This window comes from Hyaena hyaena, unplaced genomic scaffold (genome assembly GCF_003009895.1).
Source record: "Hyaena hyaena isolate Hyena2069 unplaced genomic scaffold, ASM300989v1 scaffold_95, whole genome shotgun sequence".
NCBI lineage: Eukaryota > Metazoa > Chordata > Mammalia > Carnivora > Hyaenidae > Hyaena > Hyaena hyaena.
The window spans coordinates 2243493-2266349 of NW_024080727.1; the positions used below are offsets into that span (position 1 = coordinate 2243493).

General features: G+C 36.0%; 2 protein-coding genes across 5 annotated transcripts in view; both read right to left on the reverse strand.

The window, feature by feature from the left end:
- Positions 1-22857, reverse strand: part of MEF2A (myocyte enhancer factor 2A) — a 152970-nt gene that overhangs the window by 46551 nt on the left and 83562 nt on the right. For all 4 annotated transcript variants that reach the window (XM_039235051.1, XM_039235054.1, XM_039235050.1 and 1 more), the window contains one exon: positions 19779-19982. In XM_039235051.1, coding sequence (XP_039090982.1) covers positions 19779-19982 — 204 coding nt within the window. The remainder of the gene's footprint in view (positions 1-19778; positions 19983-22857) is intronic.
- LOC120233684 (40S ribosomal protein S19-like) lies at positions 4911-5339 on the reverse strand. The gene has a single exon (XM_039235055.1). It carries the CDS (start codon positions 5337-5339, stop codon positions 4911-4913), a length of 429 nt encoding a protein of 142 aa, XP_039090986.1.

Here is a 22857-nt window from a genome sequence, read left to right on the forward strand (position 1 = left end):
CATTGTTTCTCTCTCTCTCTCTCTCAGAAATAAAAACATTAAAAAAAATAAATTGAAATATTTAAACTATGTGAGGTCTGAAATAAGAAGTGATAAAAATCCCAGGGGACTCACATTTTCTGGCATTTTGAGATTTGCTACTAAATTTTAGACTCCAGAGCCCATACTGCCTGAATGTTTACCAAAGCCCATGCCTGACAAGACTGTGTTAACTAATGCCTACCAAGAACTGAAATGTTCTTTAATGTTATGCTCAATTTTATAATTGTCAAATTCCATTCCAAACTAATAGAAGCACAGTACTTAGAAGCAAAATTATGGAACTAAAAGTACTCAAAAGGTATATATGCATGGTTTTTAAATGCATGAGGAGCTAATTAATCAATCCACACTATCACCACCCACCTTAAATCTCATTTCTGTCAAGCACCTGAGCAGTAAATGCTCCATAAATACTGGATAAATGGATAATTAGATCTAGCACAAGATAAAACTACTTGTAAAATAAAGGAATAATAGGTCTCAAGTTCCAAGAAATTTAAATGAAATAGAATTTTTTAAATGAAGAAACTTCTCCTTTTCCTCATTTTTTAAATAATTGCTTCTAATTTTGAAAGATATTTCTTAATCTCCCGAGGCACTCTGAAAATGCATAAAAACATTTAATTTTTTAAAACTGTGGAACATTCACAAAGAAAAGTGCATCAAAATTTATTAAACTCAACAATTATAAAGTGAACACCAGTAATTCAAACCAGATCATAACCAGACTAGAAATGAACCTATACATTCCCTTCAATCGCACAACCCTTTCCTCTGCCCTCTACAGAGAACACTACCTTTACTCTGTGATGATAAAACTTCCTGGATTTTCTTGATAGGTCTACCATATATATGCATATCTTTAAAGATATTACTTAGATTTATTTACTTTTAAATATTATATGTGAATGGAACATATGCAAGGCATTACTTTGTCCTGCCTCTCTTATTATACATTATGTTTATTAGATTCATCCTTAGGGTTGCATATACTTCTGGTTTGTTCATTTTCACTGAATGTTGTATAGGTAAAAACAAAAACAAAAAAGCCTTTATTCATTCTGCTGCAGAAACACATTGGAGTTGCTTCAATATACTGGCCATTATTAAAATGAAAATGAAAATGGTGCTATGAACATTTCTGCAGATATAGCCTACTGCAGATCTGCACACACTTCTCTAAGGTATATCCTTGGGAATGGAACAGTTAAGTTCAGAAAACATGTGGATCTTACCTTATGCTACATAATGCCAAACCATTTTCTAAAGTACAGTTGACCTTCGAACATAGGTTTGAACTGTGCTGACCCACTTACTTTTTCTCAATCAATACAGCACAATACTGTAAATGTATTTTCTGCCTTATGATTTTCTTAATAACCTTTCTCTCCTCCACCTGACTTCACTGTCAGAATACAGTGTATATACAATACATATAAAAATATGTGTTAATGGACTGTTTATACTATTGGTAAGGCTTCTAGTCAGAGACTAAGTTTGGGGAAGGTCAAAAGTTACAGATGGATTTGTACTGCACAGGGGGCTGCTTTCCCAACTGACTAGTTGTTCAAGGGTCAACTGTGATTGTATCAATGTACCTTTCTCCCCACAATGAGGATTTAATTTGCACTCCCCTAATTACTATGGAAATGAAACACACTTCATTCCTATTTGCCATTTGAATTTTCTTGTAAGTGCCTGCTGAAGCACTTTCCAAGTTTTCTATAGAGCTGTTCCGTCTTTTTATTATTGCTTTATTGTCATTCTTTTATTTGAAATCGACATAAGCTTTGCTAATTTTATTCACCATAAAAATCTCTTCTCATTCTGTGGCTTTTTAACACTTGCCTTCAGATAAAAACAGGTTCTTTATTTTAATAAAATTAAATTTTAAAAATTTTTAATAAATTTTTTTAATGTTTGTTTATTTTTGAGAGAGACAGAGAAAGAGTGCAAGCAGGGAAGGGGACAGAGTGAGAGGGAGACACAGAATCCAAAACAACCTCCAGGCTCTGAGCTGTCAGCACAGAGCCCGATGTAGGGCTCAAACTCACAAACCACGAAATCATGATCTGAGCCGAAGTCGGTCACCTAACCGACTGAGCCATCCAGGGGCCCTTAATAAAATCAAATTTACTGGTTTTTTTCCCTTTACAGTTTTTATGTCTTGTCTAAGAAATCCTTGCCTACCTCAAAATCATCTTCGAAAAAGCTTTTCTCTTTGCCTTTTGCATTTAGGTCATAATCTTCTTGGAGGCAGATTTTATATAAGATAGTTGGTTCCCTTCATGACTTCCCATATGTATGTATGTATGTACACACCCACACACACACATAAATGTACCAGCACTGTTAAGATTTTGCTCTTTCCCCTACGATTAGTGATCACAGTCATGAATGTGCATGGTTCTGTTTCTGAGCTCTTTATCCCCTCACTGATATTTTTGGCATTTGGTATTTGTGCCATTGTTATAGTTATCTTCATTACTCTAATTTTAAAATTTGTTTCAATATATTATAGAGTAAACTCTTTCACCTTGTTATTCTTCAGGCTGTCTTTTCCTCTTGAATTTCCCTACATTTGAGAATCAGCTGCTGAATTAAAAAAAAAAAAAATCCTTGGGATTTTGACCAGCATTTTCTTGACTTATAAGATTTTTTTTTTTTTGTAGCACAGATGTATATAATACTAAGAGTTCCAGTCCACAATAATGGGATAATTCTGTTAAATCAACTCTGCATTCCTGAGATCAATCCAACTGTCATGATGTATACTGTCTTTTCTATATATTGCTGGATTTAATTTCTGTATTAGTTAGCATAAGTAGTATGAGATGCTTTAACAAACACAAATCTCAGCGGCCTGATACAATGAAGTTTCTTATTCATATAAAGCCATATGAGAATGTTTCTTATCTCAGAGAGACTTGAATGAGGTTATTCAAATCCTAGACATGTGTATCTTGTGGTTCCACGACAAAACCACGAGAGTTCCCATCTGGATTCTCTACATCTGGCTGGCAAACGGGGAAGAGAGAATATAAAGATCATGTGGGAGGTATTTTGCAGATCAGGCCTGGATGTAGCATGTTATTACTTCTACTCACATTCCATTGGCCAACTTAGTCACAAGGCCACCCACAAAAGGAGTCTATATGTATGCCTGAGCAAAAGAGAAAATGAATCAAAGTGAATAGTCTCTCCACTAAAAAAAAGATATGAATTCAAAGAAGTAGTCTGTTTTGTTTAGTTTTGCATTTATGTTCAGTGAGGATGACCTCTGATTCTTCTTAGAACTCTACTTGCTGATTTTGCTATCAAGGTTAGGCTAGCTCCATATAACGGGGGAAATAGAGTTTCTTCTTTTTCTATTCTCTGGAAGAAATTTGTAAAATATTGGCATTATTTCTTCCTTAAAAATCTGTTAGTACTTGCTTATGAAGCCATCTAGATTTGAAGCTCTTCTGTGGAAATTTGACAACAACACTATTCAGGTTGTCTATAGCTTTATTATTCCATTTTGTTAGGTTGTATTTTTCTGGAAATTTGACCATGGAGTCAAAATTTTTGAAGCACAATAGGATCCTGAGATTTTATGTGCATGAAAAAGTGTGTTAAAACAGATGCTGAAAAAAAATTAAATGGTATCTTTGTAATCTAGTTCACCTCTTACCTTTACAGGGAATAATATTAAGCTTAGGAGGGACCCAAGTACTCTCCTTTCAACCCTATCACATCACATGGCTATTAAGTAGCAGAACTGGGACTAGAATCTAAATCTTCTGATCCAGTCCAATGTTCTTTCCACTATACTGTTTTAGTTCAGCTGGTTCAATAGACTGCATTAATCAGTCAACAAATAAAAGGGAGAATGCAGAAAGGGTTGTGATCAGAAACCACTTCAACCTTGGAAAGAGAGCACATTCTTTTGCAGGTAGTTGCTGGCAGGCCTTTGGGGTCCTTCTCTAGTTCCTCCATGATCTTATTCATATCTTCTTCAGTAAGAAGTGTGGTGTTCAAACTACGGCTTCTTTGAATTTTAAAGCCTTATCCAGTTCTATGACACCCCTAAGTTTGATAGCAAAGATCCCAGTAAATAGTAATACTTCCTTCTGTTACCCCAAGCAAAACCAACAATTTTGGGACACTTAACTCCCAGAAGCTGAATATCGGGCAGCCTAGCAGCTTCAGCTTATCAACAGAAATAATGTAATTCTGTTGTAAATCTCCACACATAAATATTTTGAAAAACTTGATTCTCAGTGCACTGTGAAGTCAGGAAAGTACATCTTCAAAAGTCTTGCCTCTTGGTTTTCACCATCCCTCTGCGTGTGTGTGTTTTTTAAACTGCACAAATGACTTAATTTACCTTCTTTTCCCTTTAATCCAACAAAATTTATTGAGAGCATCCTACTATGTTCTGAGGTTCACTGATAAAATAGATATGGGTCACTGTCCGCATGAATGTTATGAAGGTCATCTGATCTTCCATTGAAGACTGCTTTCTTACCATAGCAGTCTGACTTGGTTTGGACCCGTTTTTTCAAATGCCTGAGGTGGTTTAGTTGAAAACTGATACACAGGTGTTTTGTTTTGTTTTTTTAAACGAACAAGGCAATTTATTAACCCAGCTTTTTTTTTTTTTAACGTTTTATTTATTTCTGAGAGACAGCATGAGCAGGGGAGAGGCAGAGAGAGAGGGAGACACAGAATCTGAGACAGGCTCCAGGCTCTGAGCTAGCCGTCAGCACAGAGCCTTACGTGGGGCTCGAACCCATGAATCGTGAGATCATGACCTGAACCGAAGTCAAACACTCAACCGACTGAGCCACCCAGGCACCCCCAACCTAGCTTTTATTCTGATGATTCTAGGTGGAGGCTCCCACCTGTCTAGCAATTCTGTCCAGATAGGTCTCATCCTGGGGTGTCAGTTTGCAGCCCCCACCTTGGTCCTTTTCCATTGTTTTCAGCCTCTCTAGGGCTTGGAGGACCATGTGGGCCATGCTCTTGGCGGCTCTACTGAAATGGTTGGGCATGAACCCATTTATCTGAAGTTGCTGGTAGATGTTGGCCACAAAGCTGACCTCAGCACTGCCCCAGAGGTGCAGGTACTGTGCTGTTGAGGCAGCTTGTGTGTGGAACCAGTTCTCATTGCAGGGAGCAGGCTCTTTATGCTTGGCCAGCTTGACAGTGGCCACCCACTGAGGGGTTTTCAGCTCTCCAGACTTTTCGAGGAAAGGAGCCAGAGCTCTGACAAACTCCTGTTGGTTCACATCTTTTACAGAAACTCCAGGCATTGAGAGGCCTCCATGCTGCCAGCCAGGGGGCATTCTCCAGAAGCACAAGTCAGGCATTCTGCCTTCATTCTTGAAGATATTTTTTCTGGATACAGAATTCTATATTGGAATCCAATTTCCACCTTCTTCTCAACACATTTAGGGTATCATTGCACTGACTACAGATTTGCATTTGATGCTACTTAGAGTCAGCACTTCTTTGAAGATAATCTGTTCGAAGGTTTTTCTCTTTGTCTTTTGTTTGCTTTAGTTTCATTATACCTATGTTTGGGTTTTTTGTTGTTGTTGTTTTGTTTTTACTTTGTATAGGAGTTGCTGAGTCACTTAAATCAATGCTGGAAAACAGTCCTTATGTCTTCAAATATTGTATCTGCTCCATTCATATTCATTCTCTCCTCTCTTCCCCTCCTGCCAGAATGCCCAAAAAAATTTAGGTTAAAATTTCTAACCAATCTTCCTTTCCTCTCAACAACTTCTATTTTCCACTGTTTCATCCCTTTCTGCTGAGCTTCCAGATAACATTTCTCAGTTCACAAATTCTTTAACTATGTCAAATACACTTCCAATATGTCTCCTAAGTTTTTCATTTTGGTTACTGAGGCTTTTTCTTATTGCTCTGAGTATTTCACTCAAATCTGCTATATCACTGCTTTTATAATTCCCTGTTTCTGGCAAATATTTGCAAGCTTCTTTATTAAAACAGTGAAATTATTTATAATCTATGTATAATAACAACAGTATCTGAAGTATTTAGGTGTCAGTGCTATTTTTTTTTTTAAGTTTATCATTATTTATTTTGAGAGACAGAGAGCAAGCAGGAGAAGGGCAGAGACAGAGAGGGAGACAGACAGAATCCCAAGCAGGCTTCGTGGTGTCAGCACAGAGCCTAATGCAAGGCTCGAACCCACAAACCTGAGCCAAAATCAAGAGTTGGATACTTAACAGAACCACCCAGGCACATCAGTTCCTGCTCTTTCTTGCTGCAATTTGCTTATGGTGCTTTGTTTTCTTTTATGGTTGGTCATCTTTGTACGATGGATGCTCAATGGTTTTGAAAAGTTACCTGAAAGAGATTTTTGATGCCTAGAATTAAGGTGTCTTTCTTCAAAAAGTATATAAATTTGATTCTTCCAGGCACCTGGGGCAAAAATTTTCTTGGACTTCTTGCATTTTGTGACTTTGGCCAGTGATTCCACACAATGCTGGTACTGTTTTACAACCTCTGACAAACAGGTTCTCTTTCTTTTCTTATTCTCCTTTCTCCAATCTGTTCAGTACAACAGACCTCTCTGCAATCTTCTGCAGTAGGAAAAAGGCAGTGGATTTTTCCTTCTTCCTTAGGTTCCAGCTTGATATGGGAGACAATGTGTTAGGCTCAGAAACCTGGAAGTAATGACTTGCCCTTTGCCTTTGGATCCAACAAAATCTGAAGCTTAGTTTTCAACTGCTTTATCCAGATGGGAAAACGACTCAGGGTGGCCAGAGCTTTAAATACGTCTTTACCTTTTAGGTTCTTACCTTTTTTAGATTTTGGGTTGGCATGTTCCTTAATAGTTCTTTGATGCTGTAAAGAAGTTTTTGTACAATTCACCTAGTTTTTTAATTGTCTTCAGCTGAAGGGTTGGTCCAGATAACCTGGTCCAACATTACAGAAATAAGAAAATCAACCTTTTTAGGAAAAAATGAACCAAACATTTTCTAATGATATCCATAAAGTTTTTTGATAATGTTTTTGCCTTTTTTTAAAAGGAAAATGTGGAACAGAGATATCATATAGCCTGGCAAATTCCACTCCTAGGGAGATACCCAAAAGAAATGAAAACATGCCCAAATAAAACCTTGCACAAAAATTTCATAGCTACACTTTTATAACAGAAAGTGGAAACAATCCAATGTCCATCAACTGATGACTGAATAAACAAAATGTGGTATTTCCATACAATGGAATATTATTCAGCCATGGAATGAAGTACTAATACATGCTAAAAAATGGACAAACCTTGAAAATATTATGCTAAATGGAAGAAGCCAGACGCAAAAGAGAACATATTATATAATCCCATTTATATGAAATACCCAGAATAGGCAAATCCATAGACAACAGAAAAAAGCTTAGTGGCTGCCAGTATGAGGAGAGTTGGGAAATGACTGCTACTGGGTACCAAGTTTCTTTTTGGGTCGATGAAAATGTTCTGGAATTAGTGTTCACAGTTGTATGAACTTGTGACTATATTAAAAACCACTAATGTATAATTTTAAATGGTGAATGTTATGGTCTGTAAATTGTTATCTCAATAAAAAGAACAGAAAAAATGTTAATCTCAGGTTTCTCTTTTTTTTTTTAATTTTATTTTTAATGTTTTATTTATTTCTAGGAGAGAGAGAGAGAAACAGCGTGAGCAGGGGAGGGTCAGAGAGAGAGGGAGTCACAGAATGAAACAGGCTCCAGGCTCTGAGCTGGCAGTCAGCACAGAGCCTGACGCGGGGCTCGAACCCACGAACCGCGAGATCATGACCCAAGCGAAAGTCAGACGCTTAACCGACTAAGCCACCCAGGCGCCCCGCAGGTTTCTCTTAATACCCACTGTGGTACCCACTACCTACACTAAGTTACCTCACGGAACATTCAATTTCACAGGAAAAGATTTATAAAGATACCAGGCAATGTGAATGCACTTTATGCAGGTTACAGAAAATGCTATAAATCTTTACTGTGATTATGAATAATCTCACTGGAATTCATACCTATGGAGTCCTATATCCAGATATATTATGATAATCAGTGAACAGAACTACATGACATAAAAGCCAAGAGAATCTATGAAAACAGCTTTCTTTTATACCCTAAAAGAAACTAGCAAAATAATACAACCTCCCCCTCTCTGAATAATTTTCTTTTATATATAGCAGCCACTTATTCAGATGAACATAAGCAATGAATGCTCTCTTAAAAAAAAAAAAAAAAAGACCAAAACACCCTTCTATGATTAAACAATATGGTCTGCTCCACCACAATATGTTTGGGAATGTAAATTAGGTGATATGAAACTGGTAAATAGGGAACGGTGTCAGAATAATAAAGAAGTCACTCTGGTGCACTGGATTTTTCCTAGGCCAGAGGCACTAGGAAAGTTGGAACAAAAGTATAATGTTTAGCAGGAAAGGAAAAGACCTCCAGACAGCAGGAGTGTGATGTGCATTATAAGAAAATTGAAAAGGAGGACTTACCAGGAGCACTCCCAGCCCTGCTGCAGGTGGTAGTATTTCCCATGCTCACTTAAATGGCAACCCTTCACCCTCCACTGCTCATCGCTACGCTGCCATTGGCACTGTCCTTTGACCCACTATCTCCATCCTAATTAAAGTGTTGCCCGTGTTTCTTCAAGTAATTCTGTGCATTTATAATACCTACTGTGATAGCCACTAACTACACACTAAGTTACCTCACTGAGCAGTTCCAACTCTCTTTTAAATTGCTGGTTATTTTTTAGTTTGTGTTGCTTAGAACACAAAATTGCACAGGTTTTAGAGTTTGTGAGGCTTTCCAGGAACACATAAACAGCTAATTACTGCAGAAGCACCTGTACTTTTTTAAGTCTGTTTACTTCTGTAAAGGTTGGAAATACTACATGCTAGGAATCAATGTTGAAGATGAGGCAATACAGAGATAAAGGCATTATTTCCAGTGTTACAAAGTGAAGAGAATTACATCCCCTTCATTCCTGAACTTTATTTCCATGTAAACATACTCTGTTTTTTGTCCCTATAGCTCTGGGTAACATCTAACGATGTTTTAAGAATATCATAAATTAGTTACCACTGAAGTAAGCAACACTGCTTGTAGTTTAATTTTATAGGTCATTATTAAGCTGTGTGCTGTATCTTTGGGAATCCACTGGGAAGAATAGTAATGATCTTTAGCAAAGACTAGCCTCAGAAGTTCCACAGTCTTCAGAGGTAGATCCACGGTCTTCAAGAAAACATTATTTAAGTTGTGGTTTTGTCACTGCATACTCTTAAGACCTTGGATAAGCCTTTTGCTTTGTCTGACTCCCGCTTTCTTAGCATTTAAATAAAGTACAGAACTAGATCAGGGTTTCCAAACCTTCTTATAACACATAAACTCCTTTTCACAGTAATTTTGGTCATTTTTTTTCATAATAATAATGAAGTGATTTTAAGTAGAAATACTCAAATTGTTGCATTAAAGGAGATCATATTATAAAGATTTATAAAAAAATACTTGAGCACATTCACGTTATGATTAAATTCTAAATATTTCATTCTTTACATATGATGTGCTCTTAAATTTCTTACAGATCACTTGAGAAAAAGTATGACATGTCAATATATTATCATCTTTAGAACAAAGACTTAACCTCCACTTTAATCACCCTTCCCCATTCAAACCAAGTGGGATAGCATTCCTCTTCATAAAATCTCAACATTACTAAAGACTTATCATAATTAAAAGATGGGATCTCAGTCTATTTTTAAAAGCTATAAACATCTTTTAAAATGCTGATAAATCTGCTGCCAGATTAGTATTCTTGTAATAACTGTCTGAGTACCCAAACTTCTGAACACCACCAAGGGTTGCCCAATGTCCATGAGGCAAATGTCAAATGCCACAGACTGGTATTCAAGAAACTCTATCAACTACACCCGATCTGTCTGTTCCTCACCTTTATAACTCACATATACAAATTATTCTACAAAAATGTGTATAATGTATAGTAAACACTGAGGCTTATTTTTTTGGTATGTATACCCAGTTTTTCTAGCACTGTCTTTTGTTAAAAAGTTTCCTTTTCACATTGATTTCCCTGAGCACTTTTGTCAAACATCAATTATCCATAAGGATACGGTCCGTTTCTGAGCTCGGTGTTCCATTCCACTGAGCTACATGTCTGTCCCTGTTCAAGTGCAACTTCCTGGATTACTGCAGCTTTAGAGTACGTCTTAGAGGTGGAGCATCAGGCTAGCACAAGCCAGCAAGCACTCTCCACTTCCTCCCCACCATGATTGGTGTACTTCAGTGAGGAGTTTGGAGGCGTGTCATCTACACCTGTATAATGGAATTAACTTTAGAACATTTGTTGGCAACTCTAAGAAACAACTGATCTCTAATGCTTTATATTGGTGCCTCTATATATGGTAGCCACTAGCCACATGTGGTTACTTAATTAAAGTTAAAAATACAGTTCCTCAGTTATATTAGTTATACTTCAAATGCTCAACAGCTACTGGACGGCATGGATATAGAACATTTCCATCACCACAAAAAGCTCTACTGGATAATGCTGCCATCGATGATGCTATGTGCAGATGTAAGGGCAGAAGCTGCCACTGTCAACATGATGAAGTCAGCATCAGGACAAAGCTGAAGGCTTGAGGGAGCCCACTTCAAGAGAGCACAGCCTCATCTCTACCACACTGCTGGACTTTTGTTGTTATGTGATATATAACAAGTACCCCTATTTTAAAGAGGAGTCTCAATCACGTCTTTTGTTGCTTGCAATCAGAAACCACCTAATATAAAACAGTTTGCAAAATGCTAACACATACATTATTTTAATTGATCCTTTAACTCTACAAGGTTTAGAACTTTAATACTAGTCTCCTTCCCTATTAAACAGGTACCATAAACATTCAATAAAATAACTGATTAGTATAGCCAAGAAATGCTAATTATAATACTATAGAAACTTATTTTGAACTATAGTAAGTGAAATATCAAATAACAGAATTTGAGAATTATAACATCTTTCACAAGATGTTATAAATCCCTAATGCCTAAATCCCCACCTAAATGCTTATTTTCTACTGTCTTACAAAACAATAACTGATAGATTTTTTACTCCCAGTTACAGAACGATTTTTAAAAACTTAATGCAACTATACAATTATGGAAAACAGCACTAAAATATTTAAATTATATCATATTATGGAACAATCCTATATGAATACTGGTTGCATAAAAAAGCAAGCTGGTTTTTAAAAATCCTGTACAGGGGCGCCTGTGTAGCTCAATCGGTTGAGCATCCGGCTTCGGCTCAGGTCATGATCTCACCATCCGTGGGTTCGAGCCCCCAGTCGGGCTCTGTGCTGGCAGCTCAAAGCCTGGAGCCTGTTTGGATTCTGTGTCCCCCTCTCTCTCTGACCCTCCCCTGCTCACGCTCTCTCTCTCAAAAATAAATAAAACATTAAAAAAAAATTTTTTTAATCCTGTACAAATACTAGTTGCTACTTCTGAGTTTTTTTGCAGAACATAAATATTTCTGAGGTTTACAAGACAGATTTTGGAAATAACAACTCAAGTCCAGAAATTACCACAAAATAACAAACCAGTTATAAGAAAAGAACATTTCTATAAAAACAAAGCATGACAGAAAATATTCTCCACTGAATTACAACAGGTATATTCCAGGAGCATGTGGGTGGCTCAGTCAGTTAAGCATCTGACTTATGCTCAGGTCATGACCTCACGGTTCATGAGTTCAAGCCCCGCGTCTGGTTCTGTGCTGACAGTTCAGAGCCTGGAGCTTGCTTCGGATTCTGTATTTCCCTCTCTCTCTCTCTGCCCTTCCCCTGCTCATACTCTGTCTCACTCTCTCAAAAATACACATTAAAAAAATTTTGTTTAATTAAAAAAAAGTAAGAGGTAAATTCCACTATGAATTCAAACTATGCTTTATTCTGTTAAGTCTCAAATGTGTAGCTTGTTTACTACCAAGTTTCAAAAATCCCTAATATTTAAAAAATATTTTTTTAATGTTTTATTTATTTCTAGGAGAGAGAGTATGAGCAGGGGAGGGTCAGAGAGAGAGGGAGTCACGGAATGAAACAGGCTCCAGGCTCTGAGCTGGCAGTCAGCAGAGAGCCCGACGCGGGGCTCGAACCCACAAACCGCAAGATCATGACCTAAGAGAAAGTCGGACGCTTAACCAACTAAGCCACCCAGGCGCCCCTAAAAATTCCTAATATTTAAAAACCAATCTTAAAAGTTTATTTTCTGATCTTTCACTGCTAATCAATTAAAGTAAGAACTTATAGGAAATATTCTTTGAATAAAGAAATATAATCATATATCAATGTGCTTGCACACATGATATTCTTCATAGGATATCCTTAGGATAACACGAGTATCAAAACACATATCAAAAACTGAATCGGTTCACAAATCAACCTACCAAACAAAACCTACATATAAGGTATGTTTACTTTTCCAAAATATAAGAGGTTCACACTAGCATCTGGAATGGTTTGCAGGTCAAGCACTGACTGTAACTGTAAATTCAAAAGTAGGGTTATGACCAATCTGTGCTAACAGGATACCTCTCTTTCTTGAGACTTTAGATCCTTAGAGTTTCTCTCAAAACTGAGCTACAAAAATGATTTCAAAATAAAAATGAAAACTATACAGTTGTCTCAATTTTAAGGAATTACATGTTTGAATGACCTAGTTTAAGAACACTGCACACTTGCATTTGCTACCTCTTTTTAAGAAAAATATCACTTATGCTACATATATATCTCACTTCACAAAGGCACACACAGAACATTCTTAAACATGGCAAGTACCCTGCATCTTTTGCACTAAATACGCTTCTAGCTCTAAAAGCAATTAATATAACATTTATATACTAAATGATTACTATGTGGTGGGAAACATCAAAACCTTGGGATTCTAAGTGTCTTGAATCTACATTGAAATATATCCAACAAAGGAACTTCTGTAGGAAGAGGATAAAATAGCCAACACGTCATCTTTTTAGGAAAACGGCAGAAATAAGGTCAGTTATTCCCAATGTCTAACACGACACCTTGTACATGGTATAAATATCCGTATAATAAATTAAAAGCGTAAAAATAATGCATTATATCCAATATTTTTACCCTTTTCCTCCTCCCTTCTTTCAACCCCTTTCAAAAAAATTACAGTGCAAGTTGAATACAATGTATTGCTTGGGAAGTGCAAGATAGTCAGTAAAACCTAGAAAGCTCTTTCAATAGCTATCCAAGCCTTCAGGATCTGGCTTACTTCCCAGGTCATAGCTATTTGCACTATTCGTGCCATACTAATACAGCTACACTTAGTTGATTTTAACTCCATAAAATAAGTGTGCTAGGTTTCATTTCCTAATTTCCACGTAAATTGCACCTCTGAGCCAGAATACCTTTCTTCTACCCCCCTTTCCCTCTCCACCCCTGTCCTTTAAAGGACTAAGACAATGGTTTCACCTGTAGAGGAAGCTTTCTGTGACCACTCCTCCAATCCTCTGTACCCTCCTCCCTCCCCTTTTTCTCACTGGCCAAAATTACGGCTAATGTAGCAAAGAACTTCCAGATGAGAAAGAACAACTTATCTGATTGCAACTACTAAAACACGCAATCTCGGACACAGAGACACATAAAAAGGATATACAGGTATTCATCAATAAACACAAGAAATGCATTACAGAAATGTAAGCTATATTATAAAGTGATATATATCACTCCTTTCCCCCATGAACTCCCATTTATGTATCAACAACTTCAGTCTCTGATGGACAAAAATCTGACCGCAAGAAAATAAAAATCACACGCAGAGATGCACAATTCCTTAAAAAGCACGTAATGAAAACCAGTAACTATATGATAAATAATAATATTCAAATACACATTAAAAATAAACATAGTAAAACTGAAACTTCAAGAGCTATGGTGACTGCAGTGTGAGGTGATGGGGCAGGACATGTGAGGAGAGGAGGAGGGCCATGAGGATTGCATGCCTCACCCTGTGAATCACCATCCTGCTGCTTCAGGCTCTGTTAGGAATAAAAGAGCAGGGCAGGGGGCTGGAGGCGGAGGGAAGCTTTGTCTTGTCTTCAGATGTCTCATTATTTTTTTCCCTTTCCCTGCCGCTCCACTGCAGCCCTGTAAAACATGAGGCAAGCCTCTTAAACACCCCCTGTCTGTTCCATTCCTCATGGGTAACATGGGGAGAAAAAAACCTGATTGGCTCAATAAGGTTCTATGAGAATATTATAATACTGTCAGAAACCCTAAGCATAATCGTGCCTCCAGTTCTAGAAGGTCAGCCCTAGATGATCTCAGGAGACAAAATTCATTTATCTTTCTGTTTTGTTCAACTGAGGAACTGTAATCCATCGCCCACACATCACCACCAACCCCCTAAACACATTCAAAGAAGCACATATGTAGAACCATGTAGGATTGCATTGAAAGGTAAGCCATTAGAAATGTGTTCCTTAGTTTGCAATTCACACCAAAATCAGTGTGTTGTTTTGAACTGCTTTTTAGAAGGTCTTAAAAGTTACAGTTTGTGCTTGCTCACTGCTTGAAATTCTTTCAGAGGATATTCTTGGGAATAAAAATTTTTACTGCCAAGAGACTCTATGTTAACTTGAAGATTTTAGTCTCACTCAACTTAGGACAAGTTAATCGAAATCAATACAATATTGCCTAGGCCTCTTCTCCAAAGTTTCTGATTCGGTAGGTGTGAAATGGGGCCCAAGAACTCAGATTTCTAACAAGTGCTCTGGTGATGCTACTGCTTCTGCTGGTCAGGGTACCACACCCCGAGAGCCACTGATTCTATTCTAAATAATGGGTTCCTGTTCTGCCTGACTTTTACTACCAGCTCTTTTTATTTAACAATCGATAGATTCATCTTGTGTTCCCTATCGTCCTCTAAGATATTAACGACTTCTAAATTCCTTTGCAATCTGAAGCAGGCAGGGATTATTGAGACCAGAAAAAAGCAGATTTTCTCATTCTTTAGAATCCAAATTATTGTCATCTTACTTCATTTACCACTGTGCCTCAAATTCCTCATCTGTGAAACAGGGACAATAAGAGATCTCAATCAGATAAAATAAATAAAAGCCCTTGGAAGAGTATCAGGTTATATTAGCAACTTGATAAGTGTCATCACTTAATCTTACTGCAATTAATCTCACTAATTTTGTTTATTATTGAGGAAAACTTATTCACATTTGCTACAGGTTGAACATAACTGATTTATATAGAAAATCGTATCCATTTATGGTGAAATGTTCCAGAGCTCCAATGGGTTCAGTACACTGGGGAGGAGTGGGAGGTCATAATGTCAAAGACTGAGGTTCTAATCCCAGTTCTGCCACTAAACCTACATGACTCTGGGCAAGTCATTTAATGGAGTCTCAATTTCCACTTCTGAAAAAGCTTGCCCTAGATATGAGGATAAATGAGATAATGTAAGTGGATTTTTATTTTTCTTTAGTACCACAGTATTCCCGTCATGAGGAAAATGCCTCTATCTGAGTACAGTTTATAAGATATTAACTAGAGAGATAAATGGCCATGGTCTCTTACATCCTTAAATGACAGCACAATGATCTGAATTATCACATAAGCTATGTACTGAATATTCTCCGATACCACCAACTCATAACTATTTTTATATATTACATGCCAGAATATTTAGGATTTCAAACATTTTTGTAAAGTGAGAGAAAAAAACGGATACAAAAGTAATCTCAGGCATCTATTGTGTAGCAGCTGCTGAAATCCCCACTTCACAGCTTTAGCATAATTTTTATTCTGATGCAGAACCCTTCTATTGGTCCTAGGCTTTTATTTAGTATAAACATAATGTACACACACACACAAACACACACACACACAGATGTGTGTGAAATAATGGTAACTAACTGGTGATTTTCATGACTAGTTTCTAATATTTAAGATAAATCCAATGTTCTTAAAAAACTGCATACAACAGTTGACAGATGACTAAAAACTTAATTTAGTAAAAAGAAAATATGGGGGTTATAACAGTGTCTCTGTACATTTCAATTAAATTACTACTTTTTGTAGGCCCAAACAAAACTGGGCCACATATAAGCATTTTAAATCAATGCTTAATAATATGGAAAGATACAATACAGATCTCTGATAACGTTTGTACAGAATGTCTCCTACTGAAATCTAGGAAATAAAGTAGTGAAACTCATTTTTTGTAAGGAATATATTCCTAAAAAGCAGTGTATAATAAGCATTTTCAAATAAGATGCCATTAACGCAGCAACAATACTCTCCATTTCAAAGAAGTCCAGTTATAAAGTCTTGTAATATTTCTTTATGACAATCTCCTAATTTACTAATGTCTAAGTTTCTACTTTCATTTATTGAGCTTTCTCAATGTAGGAGATATACACATTCTACAGGACCCTGGAGACTTTAAAAGGCCTAAATACAATTTAAAATATGCTTTTGATATTTTTAAAAAAGCTACATAGAAATTGTTTTTTATCAACTGTACTTGTTAAAATTGATTAAAATTTTTTTAAAAAACTAGTTTTAAGATACAGATAATATGAAACAAGGGACAGCAAAGACAGAACACCATTCTATAGATAGGTTTCTGGTAACTGTAGTTAAAATCAAAAGGTAGATAAATCTGAGCCCCATGTCTTCCTATCTGTTTGTCATCACAATATTCAAATACCAACTATTGTTAATATATTTATTCCATTGTGCTCCCAGAAAACATAATAGATCTAATTCCAAAGGCATAATACATGTGTATTCTTGCAGATGCAGTGTTTAGAAATATGGGGGAACGTAAAATCCTACTGATCTTAAGGACTAACTTATATGCAACAGGAAACAGTAAATTCAGGTTAGAGGGCTTATAAAGGTTATTCTCGAAGTCTTCAGTTAGTCTCACTATGGACCAATTGCATTAGGAAACACTCTAATGTGAATTGCTTATAGCTGTTTATGTCTCCACTTACTGCTGATGAAGTCACAAGAGACACCTTTTATACACATCCAGAACATCACACCAACTTGCCTGACGTTTACAGATATAAAATCTTCAGTTGGTACAAGTGTGTCTAAGTGGCTTACAAAACAATGGGTAGAAAGAATAGTCTTGGGCCTGAATTAGAAATGTCTAAAAAATACTTATAATGGTATTCTATAAATATCTTTAAATGAGATATTTGTAAGTCTAACCCATAGGAAACTCTTTATGTATTTGTCATTACTCTGGTCCTGTAAACTTAGTTTGTTTACAATTTTGTAGCTACATTCGTATAAGCTGTTACCACCACAGATAAAAGGAACTCAGATGTGTATATACTTCTAAAAAGGATGTAGTTGCACTACCCTTTTGTGTGAAAGCAAGAATATCTAGGGTAACCACCACTGTCTTATAATGAAGGTTAATTCAGTAAACTTAACATGCAAGGTAAATTAAGCTTTATAATTTATCCTACCAACAAATTAATAGCTTATAATAAGCCAATGTGTCATCTAACCATTGTATTTACAGAATTCTGAACTTCATAAAGAACTACTGGTAATATTCATGTTCACTTATATCTAAGAAATTCAGTTAAAAAGAAAACATCAAAATCCCAATTGATAATTGACCTGCAAAAGTTTTCCTTTGTACTGAGTAAACTGTAATAGAGGCTGCTAAAAAAAATGTTTGGGATTTACTCTCTTACACTTTGACTGCTGACCACAACAGAGGTGAAGACTGAGGTAGTCTGAAAGTACTGTGAGGATTAGATCAGACTATATTCTTCATATTCTCTAAGGAAGGAAGCTTTAGGCTGTGTGGAGCACCCTCAACTTCCAGGGGCCAAGACCAACAACTGCTGCAATGAAAGAGCAGAGTAGTTAGGGTCAAGGGGATGGCTGCCTTCTACGGTGAAACTAGCTTGCATATCTATCTGTTGGCATTATAAAAGTCAACTCTATTTCTTTGAATTAGGCAGTGGAGATTTTGATAACATATGGAGATTTTTAAAATAAGATGTTGTTTTAAATCAAACATACCAGGGATACTCTCCATTTCAAGGAAATCCAGTTATGAAGTCTCTGATAAGATTACCCAAATAAGGATCCTCTAAAGTATAAAATTACAATTCAAAATGCATTATGATATATAATAGGGAAAGAGTCTACTGACTTGTATTGCACATGAGTGATTAGATATACCACAAATGACAAATAATATAAAGTAACTTACAACTGATATAAACATAATTGGTTTGGCTAAGATGTTATCATGGAGTTTAACTGAAATGATCAACAAAAGCAAAATCAAAAGCATCATACACGTTTCAGGGGATGTTGACAGCAGTGAGCCATTTAAATAAAACTGTGGGCAACAAGCACAAAGATGGGTTGTAGCTGTGACTACATGATGTTTTTACTTCTCACTGCAAACAATTAACTAACTGCTAAAAAGTAAAGAAGTGTTTTTTTTTTTAATTAGAAGTAGAATTTTTTTTTTTGCAGTAACAAACTAAATCAATTACTGCCCCAAAAAGAATGGTTACAGTAGAGAAATACGATATAGGTGAAATGTAGAATGCATTTAATCTGTAGAGGCAAGTAAACTAGATTCCTACAAAATAAGGTATCTTTATCTTAATTAGTCAAATAAAATCTAGATTAGGACTTTATTTCTTCTTTTATAGTTAGTTTTGCATCATTTCACGTGGTTTCAGTATTTTCACCAAGGAAATCCCTAATTTACTGGAATTCTAATATTACAAGAGTAAGCCAAAGTATGCATCTTTTTAAGTAGTAGGGAAAAAGATTCCCTTCTGAGTAAAAATGAAACAAAATCTCTAAGTGTAACAAAAATGACAAAAGTATAAAGCTAATTTAGAATGTCATTAAAAATATATACGGAAAGTTAACTTTTAACTTTTATAAAAAGATGTTGCAGCAGCAAAGAATAAAAGGGGAAAGCATACTAATTCTCCTTTTGAAGGTTTTGTTTTAAAAACACTATTTCTGAATAAGATGGAAATAATTCCAAAAGTTTTTTTTGTTTTCATTTTAATTAGGTCAGCAGAATTATGAGAGATACTGAAGGACAGTGGATAAGGAGAAAAGAAATTAAGCCATCTTCCCCCCACAACTAAAGCACTACTGACAAAACAAATATCATTTACATCATTTTCTTCCACTTCATTAGTGTTTAAAGCTGTGGGTAGTCACTGACATAATGAAATGATTAAGACATATTAAAACTGTAACTTCATACTATCCCAAGTGATATAGTTCATAATATTAACTTTAAAACTCACACAAGTAATCACAGATAAAATGTTCTACTGCTGTATATAATACAACAGCCTAGCTTATTTTGTCTCAATAAATAGGATATGTGTATGGCATAAGTGGGTCATTACACAGCAATAATTAGATCCTCTAAGAAATGATTCAGAGGGAAAAATATATATATCATACATAAGTATAGCAATAATCACATCATCCCAAGAAATGAATCAGAGAAAAATAAATAAATTATATATATAAACTGATTTATAATTTGGATGTGAAAAGTAATCTGACAGGTAAGGTTATTAAATGGAAGATTTCATTCTAACTCTGTGATTCAGGCATACTAGAGATATGTGTTACCTCAACAATATCCGAGTTGGTTCTGCTTTCGTGAGGTTCGTTATATTCTGTATACTTGAGAAGAACTTTGTCCATGTCAGTGCTGGCATACTGAAACAGTTTGTTAGAGCTGTTGAAAATGATGAGTGCTATTTCACAGTCACAGAGCACACTAAGTTCATAGGCTTTCTTCATTAATCCAAACTTTCTCTTTGTAAAAGTGACCTAGACAATCAAAGAAAAAAAGGTGTATTTTTAGTAAAAGCATTAGCAGTACCAGAATGCAGGCTACCTAAAGATAAGTCCTCTTTTAACACTGAGTCAGATTCCAAGATGAAAAAGGTTCCTAGCCTCACACTCCACATGAGACTCTACTCCCCCATGTGCCACAAGACTACAGTCCTACATTTAACTTCTATCTCCCAACAGTGCAGTCTCCTGAGGAGATGTGCCTTTATTTATCCTTAGCTGCCAGTCTGCTGCAGAAGGCAAAGAACCAGTGGACACAGCTGATCGCTGGTCCCTTATCATCCAGTTTAAAAATCCCCAATGTCCTCAAATTCTTCTTTGAATATTTCTTCCAGTTTCTACCTGGAACCACTCACCTTAAGTCCTCTCAAATAGAGACCAATTTTTGTTTTTTAAAATATTATATCTGATATGTCCAAGAGCCTGAAAGATATATCCTTTTTGTTCCCTTCTCTGTCTTACAAATTATTTCTCCTTCCTTCTCCTTCAAAAACTTCAGATACTTTGAAGTTGACACCATGAAATTTATACTACCAAATAATTCTCCTTGTAATGGGCACCAGATGACCCCCTTAGGCACTGATAACTATCATCTGATACTTCTCTTTCTAACCCTACTTTTATCTCTGGTGACTTCAGTATCTGTGTAAAAAAATCACTGCAAAAACATCTCCCAACTCCAAACGATCCACTTCTACCACATGTCAAGAACCCACTCCTACTGCTATACCTTTACCTCTGCCATCACCAATAATCACCTCTAAAATCTCAACTTCATGTATTCCATTTTGCCTATCTAGCTCTTCTATTTTGTGTCATTTCTCCAGAAATTCTTTAACCTTTATCCAGTCCTCTAATCCATTCACCTCACCACTTTGTTACGTCTATTCTCATGTCCTTTCTTCCCTCTCTAGATTTCATGGTCCATCACTACTTTCACTCCCTTAAAAACACACTTACTTTACCCTTCTCTCATGAACATACTTGCTTGGCACAGCCCCAACCAGGAACTAACCCCCATACATATACCAATTATCCCTACATCTTTATCCAAGTAGCTGACAACTACTGGGAACACACAGGCAAGACACACACACACACACATCCTCTGGTGTTTCTAAACTCATGACCATATCTCAACTGACACTCAACACTGCCTAACCATCATTACTTGGTTTATTTGTCTCTCATTAGCCCATTCTCCAAGTCAACTATTTCCCACCTTCTCTCTCTCAAATCCACTCTCTGCTCCTAACTTTGCCTCAAGCCTCTATTTATCAGACTGCCTGTAAGCTTCAGACTTGGGCTCCCTTCTCCTCTTTACCCTCACAGTCCTTGCCAAGTGACTGCATCCAGTTCAATGATTTTAAAAACTAATATGCTCTTTCCACATTCTTCTCCTTTTCAGCACATGGCACCACCTCCCATTCACACAAAACCAAAAAACATGTAAGGGTTATCCTTGATCCCTCTTATTCCAATAATCTGCACTATCCAATCCATCAGCAAATTGTGGCAACTCCACCTCTAAGACACATCTCAAATCTATTCACACCACTACCACCCTGGGCCAAGTTATATCACCTCGCATATATACTGAATTTCCTGCTTCAACTATTGTACTCTACAATATATGTGCCACATACCTGCTCAAGTGATATTTTTGAAACATAAATCAAATTATGTAAGTAGAAATTCAGAACTTTTCACTGCACTAAAAGTAATACCCAAATTCACTAAGCAAACAAAGTTAATTCCTGGCCTCAAATTCTCTATCTAAAGTTATTTCCCTTCACTCCCCTCTACAACCATTAAACTTCACTGATGTGTGTGTATGTACATATGTGCGCACATGTATCTTTCTAGCACCCAGCTACTTTCCTCCTTAGGAATTTTGTTATTTTCCCTATCTGTGGAACATACTTCACACTACATGTTCCTAATGGTTCCTTTCCTCACCTTTTGAAAATACATCTCTTATCAGTATTTAATGTTTAAAAAACTCCTTACAATATAAATACACAAATATATTAACTTTATATAAATGTATATATGTGGAATATAATGTTTTATGCTTACCTCCCTACTTTTCCTTGCACCAACATAAGCCCCTTAACCAATGTTTCTGATTTAGTATTTTTCATTCTATATTTTTGTACAAGATCGCATAACCATAATCTCACACACACACACACACACACACATACACACACACAGAAGTGATTTTGTTAGCCATTTTATAAAACTGAGACTCTATCAATACTCTTTATTTCACTCATTCAACCACACCTTGTGGATATACCTCTAAGTCAAATGGTATACTAAAGTATCCTTTTAAATAACTTAATAATTTTTTCATATAAATATTACAACTGTTTTGCTAGTATGAAGATATAAAATAAAACTCTCATTTCTTTAATATGGATTTTCCTAACTAGTAGTGATTAGACATCTTTTTCTTGTATTTGTTGTTATTTGAGATTTGCTTTCTCCAATCTATCTTTTGATCATTTTTGTATTCTGTGATGTGCTTTTTACTTATCTAAGTAAAAGCTCCTTGTACAGATATATTAACTATATTTTACAAATACCTTCCCAAATTTCTCATTTATATAGTAACTTTGTTTACAATAATAATTGTCATTAAAAAGTTTTAAATTTTTATTACTGATTACAATATCGTGTCTCAGAATCCTGGCATTATATTATACCACCATAAGAATATAATGAATATAAGAATACCATTATTAAGGTTTACTCTTTTAAAAATATTGAACTTGATATCACATACGTCTTGCAATGCACCTATATGTACTTGCTGCACTAAAACACTGAATTTACCAAAGTTTAG